General features: G+C 48.0%; 6 protein-coding genes across 6 annotated transcripts; 3 read left to right on the forward strand and 3 right to left on the reverse strand.

The window, feature by feature from the left end:
* Window positions 1-98: 98 nt before the first annotated feature.
* BDV38DRAFT_107512 (uncharacterized protein) lies at window positions 99-1,307 on the forward strand. Its single transcript, XM_032050924.1, has one exon. It carries the CDS (start codon window positions 355-357, stop codon window positions 1,135-1,137), a length of 783 nt encoding a protein of 260 aa, XP_031912773.1. The 5' UTR covers window positions 99-354; the 3' UTR covers window positions 1,138-1,307.
* A 223-nt stretch (window positions 1,308-1,530) lies between these two features.
* On the reverse strand, window positions 1,531-1,917 carry BDV38DRAFT_283656 (uncharacterized protein; the record flags this gene model as incomplete). The annotated part of the gene is made up of 2 exons (XM_032060080.1): window positions 1,531-1,712; window positions 1,806-1,917. 2 exons carry the CDS (start codon window positions 1,915-1,917, stop codon window positions 1,531-1,533), a joined length of 294 nt encoding a protein of 97 aa, XP_031912774.1.
* Window positions 1,918-2,199: 282 nt separating this feature from the next.
* Window positions 2,200-4,206, forward strand: BDV38DRAFT_271828 (putative AP-3 adaptor complex subunit mu; the record flags this gene model as incomplete). Its single annotated transcript, XM_032057385.1, has 3 exons — window positions 2,200-2,243; window positions 2,307-2,726; window positions 2,820-4,206. The coding sequence occupies 3 exons, from the start codon at window positions 2,200-2,202 to the stop codon at window positions 4,204-4,206; spliced, it is 1,851 nt and encodes a 616-aa protein (XP_031912775.1).
* Window positions 4,207-4,382: 176 nt separating this feature from the next.
* Window positions 4,383-6,959, reverse strand: BDV38DRAFT_248951 (hexadecenal dehydrogenase). The gene is made up of 5 exons (XM_032054773.1): window positions 6,587-6,959; window positions 6,260-6,490; window positions 5,371-6,170; window positions 4,934-5,293; window positions 4,383-4,583 (listed from the first exon to the last, which is right to left on the reverse strand). The coding sequence occupies exons 1-5, from the start codon at window positions 6,730-6,732 to the stop codon at window positions 4,534-4,536; spliced, it is 1,587 nt and encodes a 528-aa protein (XP_031912776.1). The 5' UTR covers window positions 6,733-6,959; the 3' UTR covers window positions 4,383-4,533.
* A 19-nt stretch (window positions 6,960-6,978) lies between these two features.
* Window positions 6,979-8,233, forward strand: BDV38DRAFT_248954 (uncharacterized protein). Its single transcript, XM_032054774.1, has one exon. It carries the CDS (start codon window positions 7,063-7,065, stop codon window positions 7,264-7,266), a length of 204 nt encoding a protein of 67 aa, XP_031912777.1. The 5' UTR covers window positions 6,979-7,062; the 3' UTR covers window positions 7,267-8,233.
* A 1,880-nt stretch (window positions 8,234-10,113) lies between these two features.
* On the reverse strand, window positions 10,114-12,570 carry BDV38DRAFT_293707 (isocitrate lyase 1; the record flags this gene model as incomplete). The annotated part of the gene is made up of 5 exons (XM_032062310.1): window positions 10,114-11,083; window positions 11,144-11,696; window positions 11,755-12,097; window positions 12,157-12,312; window positions 12,367-12,570. 5 exons carry the CDS (start codon window positions 12,568-12,570, stop codon window positions 10,723-10,725), a joined length of 1,617 nt encoding a protein of 538 aa, XP_031912778.1. The 3' UTR covers window positions 10,114-10,722.
* Window positions 12,571-13,160: the final 590 nt, after the last annotated feature.

Genomic DNA, 13,160 nt, shown 5'->3' on the forward strand with positions numbered 1-13,160 from the left:
AGTCATCAACCGGCGGAATACAGGTTTCCCCGCTGTGGGTCACGTTACCGGGACAAAAGCAAAGAAAGATCACCTGCACAAGTATCATCACTGATCATCGTCACCAGGTTTCCTTGCTTCCTTTCAACCTAATCTTTTTCACTACAGTTCCCAATTTTCCGTGGGGTGCGACCTAGACATCGGTTCTAATTGGCCTTGTTTTCCTTTTCTCTGTTTCTATTTCAGTACGATATTTGTTGCTATCTTTTCAGGGAGCACGGTTCATCTCGCCCCTCCTAGTGGCGCCAACCGCATATTGTTTTGAAGTTAAGGAGGGATATTAATACGGCTGCTTGATTTACAGCACGATCTACCATGGACTCCATGCGGTCATTGAACACATCACTACCTAGCTCGACTCCTCGCCCTCAACCTCCTGAACAACTTTTACAATCGTTCAAAGCGGCCGCACTGTCTGTTACCAATCTTTATAAAAACGCAGTCTTCGAGCAATCACAGGCGAAGCAAGCTGGCTACCAGGAAGCAATTGAGGACCTACTTCATTTTCTAGACAAGGAAAGCCTTGGCCTTGCCGGTGGAGAAGGAACGAAAATCCGACAATGGGCAATTGAAAGGAGTGATGGAACCGGGACTCCGAGCGACGATGACGAGCCTGAGAAACAACATCGAAGCACTAGCCCCGTTGCTACACGCAAGGAACAAACCAAGCCAGAAGGCGCCCGACAGCCACCCAAGTCGACCTCGACTGATGAGCCCGTTGCTACGCAGCAACAGACCCCACTTTCCAACCCTCAAGTCACCGAGGCAAATACCCTTGATAGACCAGCAGTCTTTACTTTCACTGCTGGGCCTTCATTTCCCCCATGCCAAGAACCTGATGTAGATATGCAATCCTCCGACAGCTCAACTGCCTCATCTCAAGATAGTTCACCTGTGAGTGTATCTGTCCTTCCTCGGACCTCTCGGCAACAAGCTCGGCACAACAACTTGTCACGGACGAATCCTCGAGCATCCACACGGGAACCTTCCGTCGGCGCGGGCTCAAAACGAAAGTTTGCAGTTCCCGATTTTTTCGACATATCGGGGTTAGGGAATAGGGATATATTTGGGGGCGGCAAACGTGGCCGTTTCACCTAGAGAATATAGTATCGACGATTGGACGAACTTCATATTCTTATGGTAACGCAGCGGTTTGATTGATATTTTGAGTTCACGGTGCATTTGGAGGGAGTCTCGCATGTGGTCCTCTTTCGGCCACCTCTTGTTGTCTTCATTTTCCAGCCTTTGTCTTCATTGCTTTCCTGTTTTCTATAACGGTTAAACATATAGAGGTTATCAGATCTGGTGATACCCGGTGGGGCAGCTCTTGTGATGCTTGTTTCGTGTAATTCTTCTTCTGTTCTTCTTTCATTCTTCTACATGCATATATGACGACGCTTTAGGCGATTATTCTTGTTCTCAGTCAGCTCCAATACAAGTATAACTGGAAGTCAAGCAGGGTACAATATTGTATCAAGACTACTGTATTATTCAATTAAAAGCCCTGTAAATGCCCATTCCCACCAGCGTTGCGGAGATCGTCGCAATGCCTAGCCTCCGCGAGCCCATTTTATATTTCGTCGCGCTTTGCATGACCGTGCGCTCCTGCTTCTGCAGATTGCTCATACCCGTATAATAGCTGTAGACACCGAGACCAATAAATGCGGCGGAACCTAGTTACATTGTGCATGTGTCAGACGACATTCCACTAGCTCGATTGGACTTGTATCTGAATAAATCTATATGAGAAAACTAAAGAAACTAACCTGTGACCCTGCAAGCTGTACAGTCGTCATATTGGTCTTCTGCCAGTAGACGTTTAGCCTCTTTGGACTCGACCTCCCAGGCGCGGCCGTTATTCTCCGAAGTTGAAGACATTGGAATCGGTTGGTTGGTTGGGCGTTAGTTGCAGCGGAGTATTCCGGTAGGTATTATCGAGTTTCTCGGAAATCGGAAAACCGTATCACTGCCCAGGAAAGGCCAGCTGATCAGTGACTCGAAAGCAAAGAACTGCCTTGAATTTCAGCGAGAGGAACCACATTGATACAGAATGAAGGCGGCATTCGGCGGCAGAACATGATGACAATTTAAAGATGTCATGAGTGCAGCCCCATGTCGTTGCTTCTCCCCACTGATAAAGGAACCAGACAGATCGGCATGATGAGCGGGGAGATTGATGCGCTCTATATCTACGACGAGCATAAGTAAGCCTATTTTTCAATTTGCTTTAACATCCGTTCTACAGAAACTGACTTATCGACCCACAGTAACCCTCTTGTAGAGCAGGTCTATCGATCCCGTCCGCCCTCCGCAGCTACTATTTTACCCCTCTACCTCGCGCATCCAGCTCCGCGGCCGTCGCTCATTTATGTCCCTAATACTACGCCGCCCGTAACCGTTTTCTCAATTGTTCAGTCAAATTTGCTTTTTCTGGCGCTTTCCGAAGTCGATACAGAGCCACTCGTTGCGCTAGAGTTCCTACATCGCGTAGTGGATGTACTTGAGGAATTCGTCGGAGCACCGTTGATTTCACACAAGATACAGGCAAACTATGAAGTGGTTGCACAGTTACTCAATGAAATGTGCGATGCAGGTGTCGTATGTAATACAGAGCTAAATGCGCTACAGGAGGCCGTTGAAATGCCGGGGTGGATGGGCAAGTTGCTAGGTAATGTCGGGCTGTCTGGGTGAGTCTCTCATGCCCAGTCTTCTTTGGTTTTATATAATATTGCCGCTTAGAACTGCCTATCTATTGGCTACTAACATCATCACCTTTGAAGGTCCTCTACGCCTATTTTGGGACCTCCGAATACGCTCAAGCGGTCAATCTCAGCCAATGCGGCGACTCAAGGACCTGCGATACCATGGAGAAGATCTGGAGTGCGGCACACTTCCAACGAGCTATATGTTGATATTATCGAATCACTCTCGGTCACAATGGCGCCTTCAGGGCGATTACTCTCTGCCTTGGTGTCCGGCACCATCGCCTTCACAGCCAAAATATCCGGTGTTCCTGAATTACTGCTTTCCTTGACGGCTCCTGGTGGTCAGCAAGCCATTGGGCGAAAGCTCGAGTTACCCGTTTTTCACCCCTGTGTACGACTGGCAAAATGGAGAGAGCGACCAGGAGAATTGAGCTTTGTGCCCCCGGATGGACGGTTTATTCTTGCAGGGTATGAGGTAGACCTTCTACCCATTGATCCCAGCCTCGATCAGCCGCCAAGTCATATGGAGAAACTCTTCCTGCCTGCCATTGTAGACATTCGTAAATCTCTCGGTCCAACCGGCTCCGATTTCGAAGTCCGCTTGATCCTCAATACAAACTTCCCGGGGTATTCGTCCTCAAACCGGCCTGGAGGACGGAATGGTTCAGGTACGTCGACGCCATCGTTTCTTGGAGGAGGCGGGAACTCCTCGGGTCCTGTCTTAGAAGACGTTTTGGTCACGATACCTATTCCGAAATCGGTCCGTAATATCACAGACATGCAAGCCAGCCGCGGTGATGCGCTCTTCTCCGCTGGTAACAGTGTCCTTGAATGGCGAGTCCCGACCAAAGACGCTGGAACTGTCTCGGGCACCGCAACCCTCCGTTGCACCGTGGCTGGACATTCAACCGGCGACGACGACTTCGATGAAGAAGCCGAAGAAGTCGACCCGGAAGCCAACCTCCTCCAGGGCTACTACGACGCCGAACCCTCAACATCCTACCAAGCCCCCGAAGAAGGGACAACAAAGCGGAAAACAAAGAAAAAGAAGAAGAAGAAGGTCAAGAAGTCCTCTCGCGCCGCCCCCGCCATACCAGATGCAGAGCAACAAGAGGAGACAACCCAAGAGATAACCCAAGAGCCATCCCAACCGCAATCCCCGACACCTCCTCAGCCCTCCCCTTCACCTCAACCACTAGCACAACAACCTCCAACCGACGACGCCTCCCGCTCAATCTTCCACACTACACAACGCAAAACCAAAGCCCAGTTGAACGCAACTCTCATGCCTAATTCTGCCGCGGTGTCATTCTCAGTCAGAGGCTGGCTTCCCTCAGGAATCAAGGTGGACAGTCTGAACATCGACCCGCGACGAAGTCGTGGTTTAGGCGAGACTGTGAAGCCCTACAAGGGAGTGAAGTACTTATGTGTCAGTCGAAAAGGAGTGGAGAGAAGATGTTGATATATACTCTTATCATTCTCTTATTTTGATATTTTTTTCTCGTTGCTGCTCTTTGGCTACATGGATGACAATCTAGCAAGGATCTGATATAGATGATAAGCATTCATCATTCGCATGATACGAATAATGATACTTGACATACGTTCAATAGAATACATAGAACTAAACTCGTGATGAAAGTGAAAGCAGTTCGTAAGTTAACACTACCTAGCCAGCTAGCTCGAATATTCTAAAGCAACCTCGTTTGTACAACAATACACTTTCAAAGAACTGACAACGCTACCGAACCAAAATATTATATATCCGAATCGAAAATATTAGGTCACATTAAAGCTTCGAAGCACGGCGTTCAAGAACCTGAAGCACGAGATAGGCCACTAACCAGAAACAGATTGTGAGTAAGTTCATCATAAATGGGGTATTAGATCGATAGAGTAGATGGGTGTAGATTGAACAAAAAGGTATCTCAGATGGAAAAGAATATAGCAGGGAAATTAAGACAAAAGAAATAGTGCGAAGGAATGGAAGGAACGCGGCGACTAGTAAGTCTCTCAAAAAAGCCGCAAAAAGGGAGTTAGGGTATCAGTCGAGTTCATTCTCTGTCTGGAGAGGTGCGGACAGTAAGAATTCGTTTCAAGGGCCGAGATGGGGTTATATGGGAGAAGTCAAAGAGGGGCAGACAAATCTGTCGGGTATATCGACGAACGAGACGAAAATAATTACTCACCAGCAGCGACAACGACAGCTCTGCCGGCACCAGCCTTCGCAGAGCCTCCGCCGAGAGTGAGGATGTAACGCAGCCAGCCGAATCGGATCTTGTTTCCGTTGCGATCGAAATCGGGTGCGAGAGTGCTAGTTGCCTTGAACTTGCTCAGCTTACCCGCGTATGGTGGGTAGCGGATTGAGAGGATGGATTCGAGCCAGCTGGGTGTGCTAGTAATGGGACGACGGTGGACGAAGACGTCGAAACTGGCCTTGCCACGGTAGGCACCGTGGCCACTCTCACCAACACCACCGAATGGGAGGGTAGGGATGTGCAAAGCAGCGTCGTTGACGGAGACGCCACCAGAGCGAGTAGAAGAAAGAACTTGGAAAGCGTCAGATAATCTCATACTGCCTTTTTTTCAAGCAATAATGCGGGAATTAAAACGTGCGGGAACATACTCTTTTCAGTATCTGCCTTAGAGCCGAACGGGTAAAGACCCAGAGGAGTGGCCTGGATTCCATTGGCAATGTTGACTGCCTGTTCGAGATTGTCCACGGGCAAGATAGGAATCAAAGGACCGAAGCTTTCCTGCGTCAGCATCGAATCATCAACTGAGTCCACCAAAACCAAGGTTGGTTCAATAAAGCGCTCCTTTTCGTCCATTGTACCTCCCATCAAAATCTTGCCCTTGGTATTGTCGAGCATTGACTTGATGCGACGGAATGCACCTTCATTGATGATGCGAGAATAGTCTGGCGATGCCTTGGCACCCTGAGGATAGAATTCATTATAAGCTTTCTTGAATTCTTCAATCACGGCAGGTACAAGGTCCTTGTCAACCAGCAGGTAGTTTTGGGAGGTACAGATCTGGCCAGAATTCATCAGTTTACCCCACAGAAGTCTCCGCGCAACAAGTCTTGGGTTGGCGCTCTTAGTAATGATGGCTGGGTTGATGCCACCTAGCTCCAGCACGACGGGGGTCAAATGAGGAGCAGCTGCCTTGGCGATGATACGGCCCACGGTGGCACCACCAGTGAAGAAGATCTTGTCCCATCGCTCGGCGAGCAAAGCTTGGGTCTCCGGGATACCTCCTTGAATAACAGTATAGCAGGACGGATCGAGGGCTGCCTCAATGATTCGCTGGATAACAACCGCAGAGTTGGGCGCATTCTCACTAGGCTTAATCACAACAGTATTACCGGCTGCGATAGCGCCGATGACTGGACCGAGTGTCAATTGGAAGGGATAGTTGAAAGCGCTGTTGAAATATTCTATTAGTATGCTTCCGCAAGCGAGGAGCTCAAGGCACCTTGGGGGTCGTATTAAAGGGGGCAGGGGTGAACTAACCCAATAACCAGAACACAACCCAATGGATCCTTCCGAATCTTAGGATTCATTAACTTGAAGGATAGATCAATATCTTCGGCTTTTTCATCCTTGGCCCATTTGTGCAAGTTTCGAGTCACGAACACGAGGTCATTCTGCAGCCACCCACTCTCAGCGATCTCGGTTTCGAAACGAGGTTTACCCAAATCCAAAGCTGAAGCATCGGCGATCTCTTGCTCATGATCCTTTACGCTGTTAAGATAAACAAAAAAGTGTCAGTCAACCTATGCATTGTGCAGCTCATTGCCAAGCTAAAAATAAAAATTAAAATTAAAATTAAAAACTCACGCCCAGTAGAGCTTCCGGAGCTGGACCAGTCGAAACTCAAGGTCACGAGTCCTGTGTTCCAGGAAAGTCTTGCGCAGGGTAGACACGCGACCTGGAATATCCTCGACAGGAGTATACTGGAGAGGGGGGATATTCGATGCGACCATGGTGACAATAGTTGGTGGTGGAACGGAGAGAACGGGGGGTGGCGTCGGAGAATTGATGCGGAGACGGAGCACCCCGAGTATAAATGAGCTGATCAGGTGTTATCGCTTGCCCTGAAAGCTTTACGTAGTAGTGTAAAGGAGAGACGATAGACTATTATTAAGGATAGCCAAGGGGGAAAATGAAATCATATATAAATCATTCTTACTTTTGAGATGATAGACTAATCGAAAATACATAAGAGGATTCACATAAGCACCCACATGATCTTAACCCCCCCTCCTCATCGGCAGTGACTAGTTGAACCGCGGTATTCCTCCCCCCCTTAGACCATGAAAGTTGGGTCGGACGAGCGGTCCCACACCATTCATCATTCCAGAACGAACGCCTATACCAAGCTGAGAACTGACAGTGAACAAGGTTACCAAGACCGTCTAATATGTCCTCGGCTCAATTCTCAACTACTAGTGACCAATCTGCACAGCTACGGAAAATCAACACCAATGACATTTTCCCCACTGCGTTTTAGCTCATAATCGTTATCCTGTTTAAGTAGGGATCGACATTGCCTGGCCATGCGATCGACGGAACCTCGCAAGGAGTTCTCCATTGGGCGTCTGCTCCAAATCTCCGAAACCTACGATGACAAGTAGTAACTGATCTCTTGAGTCTTGACATACTCCACCATATGGCATCTCTAGAAATTAAAAACAACTGTCCATACATTTCAAATGATGATTCACTAAGCCAGGTCCAGTCATCAACCTAATATAAGTTCGCTTCTGTTCTCTCCAGTTTGACTATACTAGTGTCCGATGATCTAGTAAATTCATTTTGCTCCCAACAGTAACTATATATGATCAGTCAGTGGAAGCACGGAGTACAATGCATTATACACAATCCTGAGTTTACCTGATATTGAGCCGTCATCATTCTTATCAGGGTATATTCTGAAGTTGAGCTCTCGTGGCTTTATATATTCAAAAAATCAAGATATTGGCAAGAAAGACTGAAATAATATCCTCTCCCGACCTTGTTAAATCAAGCTATTAAGACAACATTGGTTTGGCTAGTCACTCGAGATACTCATCGGGCACAGTCTCAAGTCGGACAAGCAGTCGCGAAGGTCGGAAGTTATCTATTTAAGGACTGGAGTGACAACCTCATCAATCAAGTGACAGGGATCTGACTCCAGCCTTGATAGGGACCCACGGGCCATTGCGAACAACCCTAGAAAAGTTCCCCATCCTAAATATGTCAGACTATCTCACTTGGGAAACGGATCCTGGAGGTCTTTGCTAAGTTGAGACTCTACAGACTGGTATTGGTTATATAAAACCCACAAACGGATGGGCTAAGCTTGATCATTTACTTGGAGTCGAGTCAGAAGATTCTCCCACCGGTTTCGAGTTCCATGTCCGGTCAAAGCCAACAGCTGTTGCTACCTAGTAAATGATACCGCTGTTGAAAAACGGAAAAGGTGACAACCAAACACCTACCCCCCCCCCCCCCCCCGGGAGGCAGCGGTCTCGCGTCCGCGGATCCTATTTCCGGAAGCTGCGTGCTAGGAAGGCCAAGAGGCCTTTCCGGTTGTGGCGGTGCAGGGCCCGCCAAAAGCCAACTTTTGAGAATTAGGGTGTGATGAGGATTGTTGCGGAGGCGCGGGTGAGTGACTGACTGATATATGGGAACCATTGACCGGGCTAAATGGAGAGCCTGAAAGAGGTAAGGGCTGTAGGATGAGACGGGCAATTGAGCATGCTCCATGCTGCTGCTGTGTAGGATCTAATTCCGGAGGTGGTTAAAAGTCTCATGAATTGTTATACCAGTTCGCTAGGTAGGCTCAGTCTATCTGCATTTTTGAAGTGTAGACGAGGCCGTTCAGCCGAAGTGACATATGTTGATCTTAGATATGTTCGCGCAAGGTCACGCTGGCACCTTGGGCTGAGCAACCGGCCACCCATATTCCGCATATCGACACAGACTGCTTCTCTAATTGGCTGTAGGGATCCTCTCAAATGGACTAGCGAGCTGAAAGGGGCCTCACTAGCAGCCCGTGATGCTGTGAGGATATTTGCGAAATATGCTGACCCGGAATGACATGTTCAACAGTATTGAAGGTTACTAGTATGGTAGTAGTGAGGTCGTATCTACACTGTCTGTGGTAGTTACAATCGTAGGCGCTGAGCTTAGAGAGTCGTGGACGAGCATGAGGCAAATGGTACGAGACTAGGAGATGTCTTGTAAGACCTCTACCCTAATTTGGAGCTATCCTAGGCCACTGGTGTCAGTAGCTTTAGCTTCAGCGCCAGTCTCCTTAGTGCTTACAGTGTAGACGCCAGTGTGGGCCTAACTATCTAGGTACTCATGGATGTAACTTGTCATGTGTGAGTTACTATGAGGCCCATCAAGGGACTAAAGTTTACTTGTCCAGCGTCTCCACCACGCACATGGGCAACAGTTTGCACCTCGCTAGACTAGTGCTGGTTAGGGCTACATAGCTTAGAGCTTTAGACTTAGAGCCCGTCCCTCTAGCCTCTAGCCCCGTCTACTAACTTAAACCCAACGGCCGTTGGTCAGATTACGGTCAATTCCGACACATTCAACCTTTAATGTACTGTGTGGCATGTGAAAAGAAGAAAGAGTCGCTGAAGGTGGACGTGTTCTTTCCAGGGCTGCGAAGCCTTCCAAGTGCATATAGAATGAGGTAGCTCCAGGGAAACCCTGAGCAGAATCAAATTCCTTGAAAACACTATAGTTACTCTCTAGCCACTGCTTATTTTGGGATACAAAATGTATCTGGCAACTGCACCGAGAGTACGAACCACTAATGTGTACCAGAGTATAGATCAATGTATTCGGCTCCAGAGCCACTGCGCCGTCGCAGGAATGCTATAGCTACACTAATCACAGGGAACGAGTAAACTGAAAACTAATGTAGGTGACCGAAGGGCCACCGTGGATCACTCTAGTTTGAAATTAAAGTATCACATAACTAAAGTGCTTCTGATTCCTGCCAAGCAGTTTGGATGATCCTACACTCTCAAGAGGACGGAGTATATATATATTTCAGGAAGTTCTGGTATCCCAAATGACATTTCATAATATAATCTCAATAATATATCATGAACATCAACACTGTTATTAATAAGACCCTGATGATTATCCCTATCTGCTCGCATATCCAGCGACCAAACACTAAAGTCTATGCATGACCAAGCCCTCATTGTATAAGCGCATCAGTACGTGGTTTCATCGCCTTTGGACTCTGATTAATTGTAATATGTTAGTACATGAATTAATTAGTGTTCATAAATATAGACCCTAATGCTGTTCAAGTGTAGAATCTAATACGTAAGGGTACCGCTTAACGGGGGGTTGGAAACGAGTTAGTTTCGTTGATGTATATATTCACATGTGGGGGAACTTGATAAGGATCAATGGCAGGAGACGGCTAGCCGCGGTACAACGCGGGGTTGGCAGAATTTTTGAACACTTTCTGAAGTTGTTCATCGGATTTTGTATCTTTTGGAGGATCAATGGATCGGAATTGCCAAAGTTCAGATTTTAAAATTAACTTTCTAGGATGGGTGGATCCAATTAAAGCACTGTTGCTTTTCATTACTACATTGATAGAATATGTTTTCGTGGAGATAGAAGGTGTGCGATTTACCAGTAAAGGACCGTTATCGAGCTATGAGGTCCAAAGGTCTCACTAGCGCAGATCTATCCCAGACCGCCTTTCTCTTTAATAGCGTCGTTTCGGTTCCCACAGGACCTTGTAGTGCTGTAGTACTATCTACTCTTTACAGTCAAGGAGTCAGATTTTACAAGAAAAAAAAAGAAGAATGCGATAACTAGATCATGCTATGAAAATCGATCCTTTTCATCAAGGAAGCTATAATCTATACATCAAAAACTCCTGGTGGGTACTCAAAGTCGGCTAAAAACAAAAAAAAAAAGAATCATCAAAAGCGGTTTGTGAGCTAAGCTCAGTGCTTGAACTGATCTTCCGTCACACCCTTGCCCATGGCCGCAGTGCTGCTCACACCACCGGTGACCATCTTCAGGAGGTTATCCACATAGTTGGCTCCACTCCATTTCTGGTGGGTAACCACATCGACTCCCTGCTCCATCTCCGGCTCTTGGACCAATTCGCCATAGGCACGCATGCCATGCTTGGAATAGGCCTTGGCGAACTGGTCAGAAATGAGGGCGGTGGTGTGCAGACCAGCCAGGGTGATGAACTGCCAGCAGTAACCCAGAGCACCCAGGCGCTTGATGTACGTCTCCTGCTCATCGCGTGGCATGGCCTTCTTCCAGTTGAACGAAGGCGACAAGTTGTAGGCAAGTCTAAAAATTCTTCGTTAGCATCCGATATAGTAGGTATTCGAGTGATACTGGTCTACTTACTTTTGCTCGGGCCAAACAGCGTGAATGCCTTCGGCAAACTCCTTCGCCTGGGCGTAGTCGGGAAGCTTGCTCTCCATCCAGATAAGGTCGGCGAATGGAGCGTAAGCAAGACCACGGTTGATGGCACACTGGGTGCCACCCTGGAGCCGGTAGTAACCCTCACGGGTGCGAGGAGCATCCCAGTTCCAGTAAATATCCTGTCCAGTAATGTTCTTGGCGATCGCGCGAGCTTCAAGGTTGCTCTTGCCCTTGGCGGCCTTCAGGTATTGATCAACGAGGGATTGCTTGTTAGAGTGAGCACCCTTGTTGATGACCTCAATGACAGCATCGTTGAAAAGCTTCAGGCCAGCCTGAGCAACCCACTGGTCTTCGATAGCTTGGAGTTCATCTCCCTGCTTGCCAGCTTGTTCAGCGGCCACCATGAGATCCACGAGAGGCTTGAGGTTAGGGTTGGTCGAGCCGACGATGAAGGCATGGTCACGGTGATCGATTGTAGAGGTGATGAGAGTAGCAGCTTCCGCGTCGGTTCTGGCAATGGCAAGAAGATCGGTGCCTAGGAATAGTTAGTCGGCAGTGTCTTTTAAAACCACAAACAGGACAGGCACGCGTACCCATAATATCTGCCTGCGCACGGATGGCGACCAAACGGTTGATGTGCTCGCTAATGGGCACAAGAACCTTTCCAGCCATGTGGCCACACTTCTTGGTACCAGGAGCCTGGTCTTCAATGTGGATACCAGCAGCACCGCGCTCAACAAACAGCTTGGTCAACTTCATAACCGCAGTCAAACCACCATGTCCAGTATCAGCGTCAGCAATAATGGGACGCAGGTAGTCAACGTTTGCCACATTTCCGCGCTTCTCCTTGGGTGTTGTGATCCGTTCCTCGCGCTGTTTCCGGTCATGGAACAGCTGAGCCATCCAGAGCTGGTTTACCTTGTTTGGCACAGTGTTCTGGGTCGATTAGTAACGGAGCTATTTAATCCAATGTGTTCGAAACGAGCGGAGCTTACCATGGGGTAGTCAGCAAGATCCGGGGACGGCTCATCGGTAGAGGAAGCAGTGGAAGAGCTCTGCCAGCCAGAGACATAGACGGTGTCAAGGTACTTTGCCATTTGTGTGACCATTGTGGGTTCGAGACAACCGTAAGTGAAGCTAGCAACTTTGTTCTAAAGCGACGGGATATTAGCTACTGCTCTGACTTGTTTCGGCTTAAGGCATACCTCGAAGTTGCTCTCCAAAATTTTCCAGAGCTTCTTGCTCTGGACATTTGATGGGTACTCGATCTTCAAGTTCCCACGCTTGGCCACAATCTGCTCTGCGGAGAAAGGGCGCTTGGTGTGTCGCCATCTGGAATCGGTCCACCAGGCATTGACGGCCTGGACGTCGTCCAAGTACTTCTTGTCCTCGTCCTCGAGATAACCCATGGTGTTGAAGGTAATAGGGAGCTTTTTTTTTTTCTAAAAAAAAAGGGGGGGGATAAATATAGAGAGAATTGCAATGATATAATACAGTAGGTACTAATGCAGTGGATATAGTCCCCTTGTCTGATCGGAGTACTGATAATCAGAAAGAATGAAATTCAAGGGTGAGAGAAAGATTAAAAAAGAGTCTGCTATTCAGAAGCTCTAAATGAATCACCAGGCCAAAGCCAAGGTACTTATTGAGTTGCACGCGCCATGAAAATGCGTCAGAGGGCTGACCTGTCGTCGGTAAACGCTCGGCTCAGCGGGACAAGAAGGAATGTCACAGAGCTCCGGCTTCGCGTCAACCGGGGGAAAGTTACCAGGATCTTCTGCAGTCACCATTGGACTAGGTTTACCGTAAACTAAATTCACAAGCCAATGCCGATGACCGGGCAACTTGACTGGTGCTGTGTTCGGAAGAGAGGATCGAGACTTTGGGAAGATCCTCGGTCTAATGGACCTCTGATGCATTCGCCACTATGAGTATCTGCACGCCTTATAATCCTGTAACCTTAATAGGTGTCATTCTGAGATCGCTGTCCGGGCATTGA

This window comes from Aspergillus pseudotamarii (assembly GCF_009193445.1).
Source record: "Aspergillus pseudotamarii strain CBS 117625 unplaced genomic scaffold BDV38scaffold_32, whole genome shotgun sequence".
Taxonomy (NCBI): domain Eukaryota; kingdom Fungi; phylum Ascomycota; class Eurotiomycetes; order Eurotiales; family Aspergillaceae; genus Aspergillus; species Aspergillus pseudotamarii.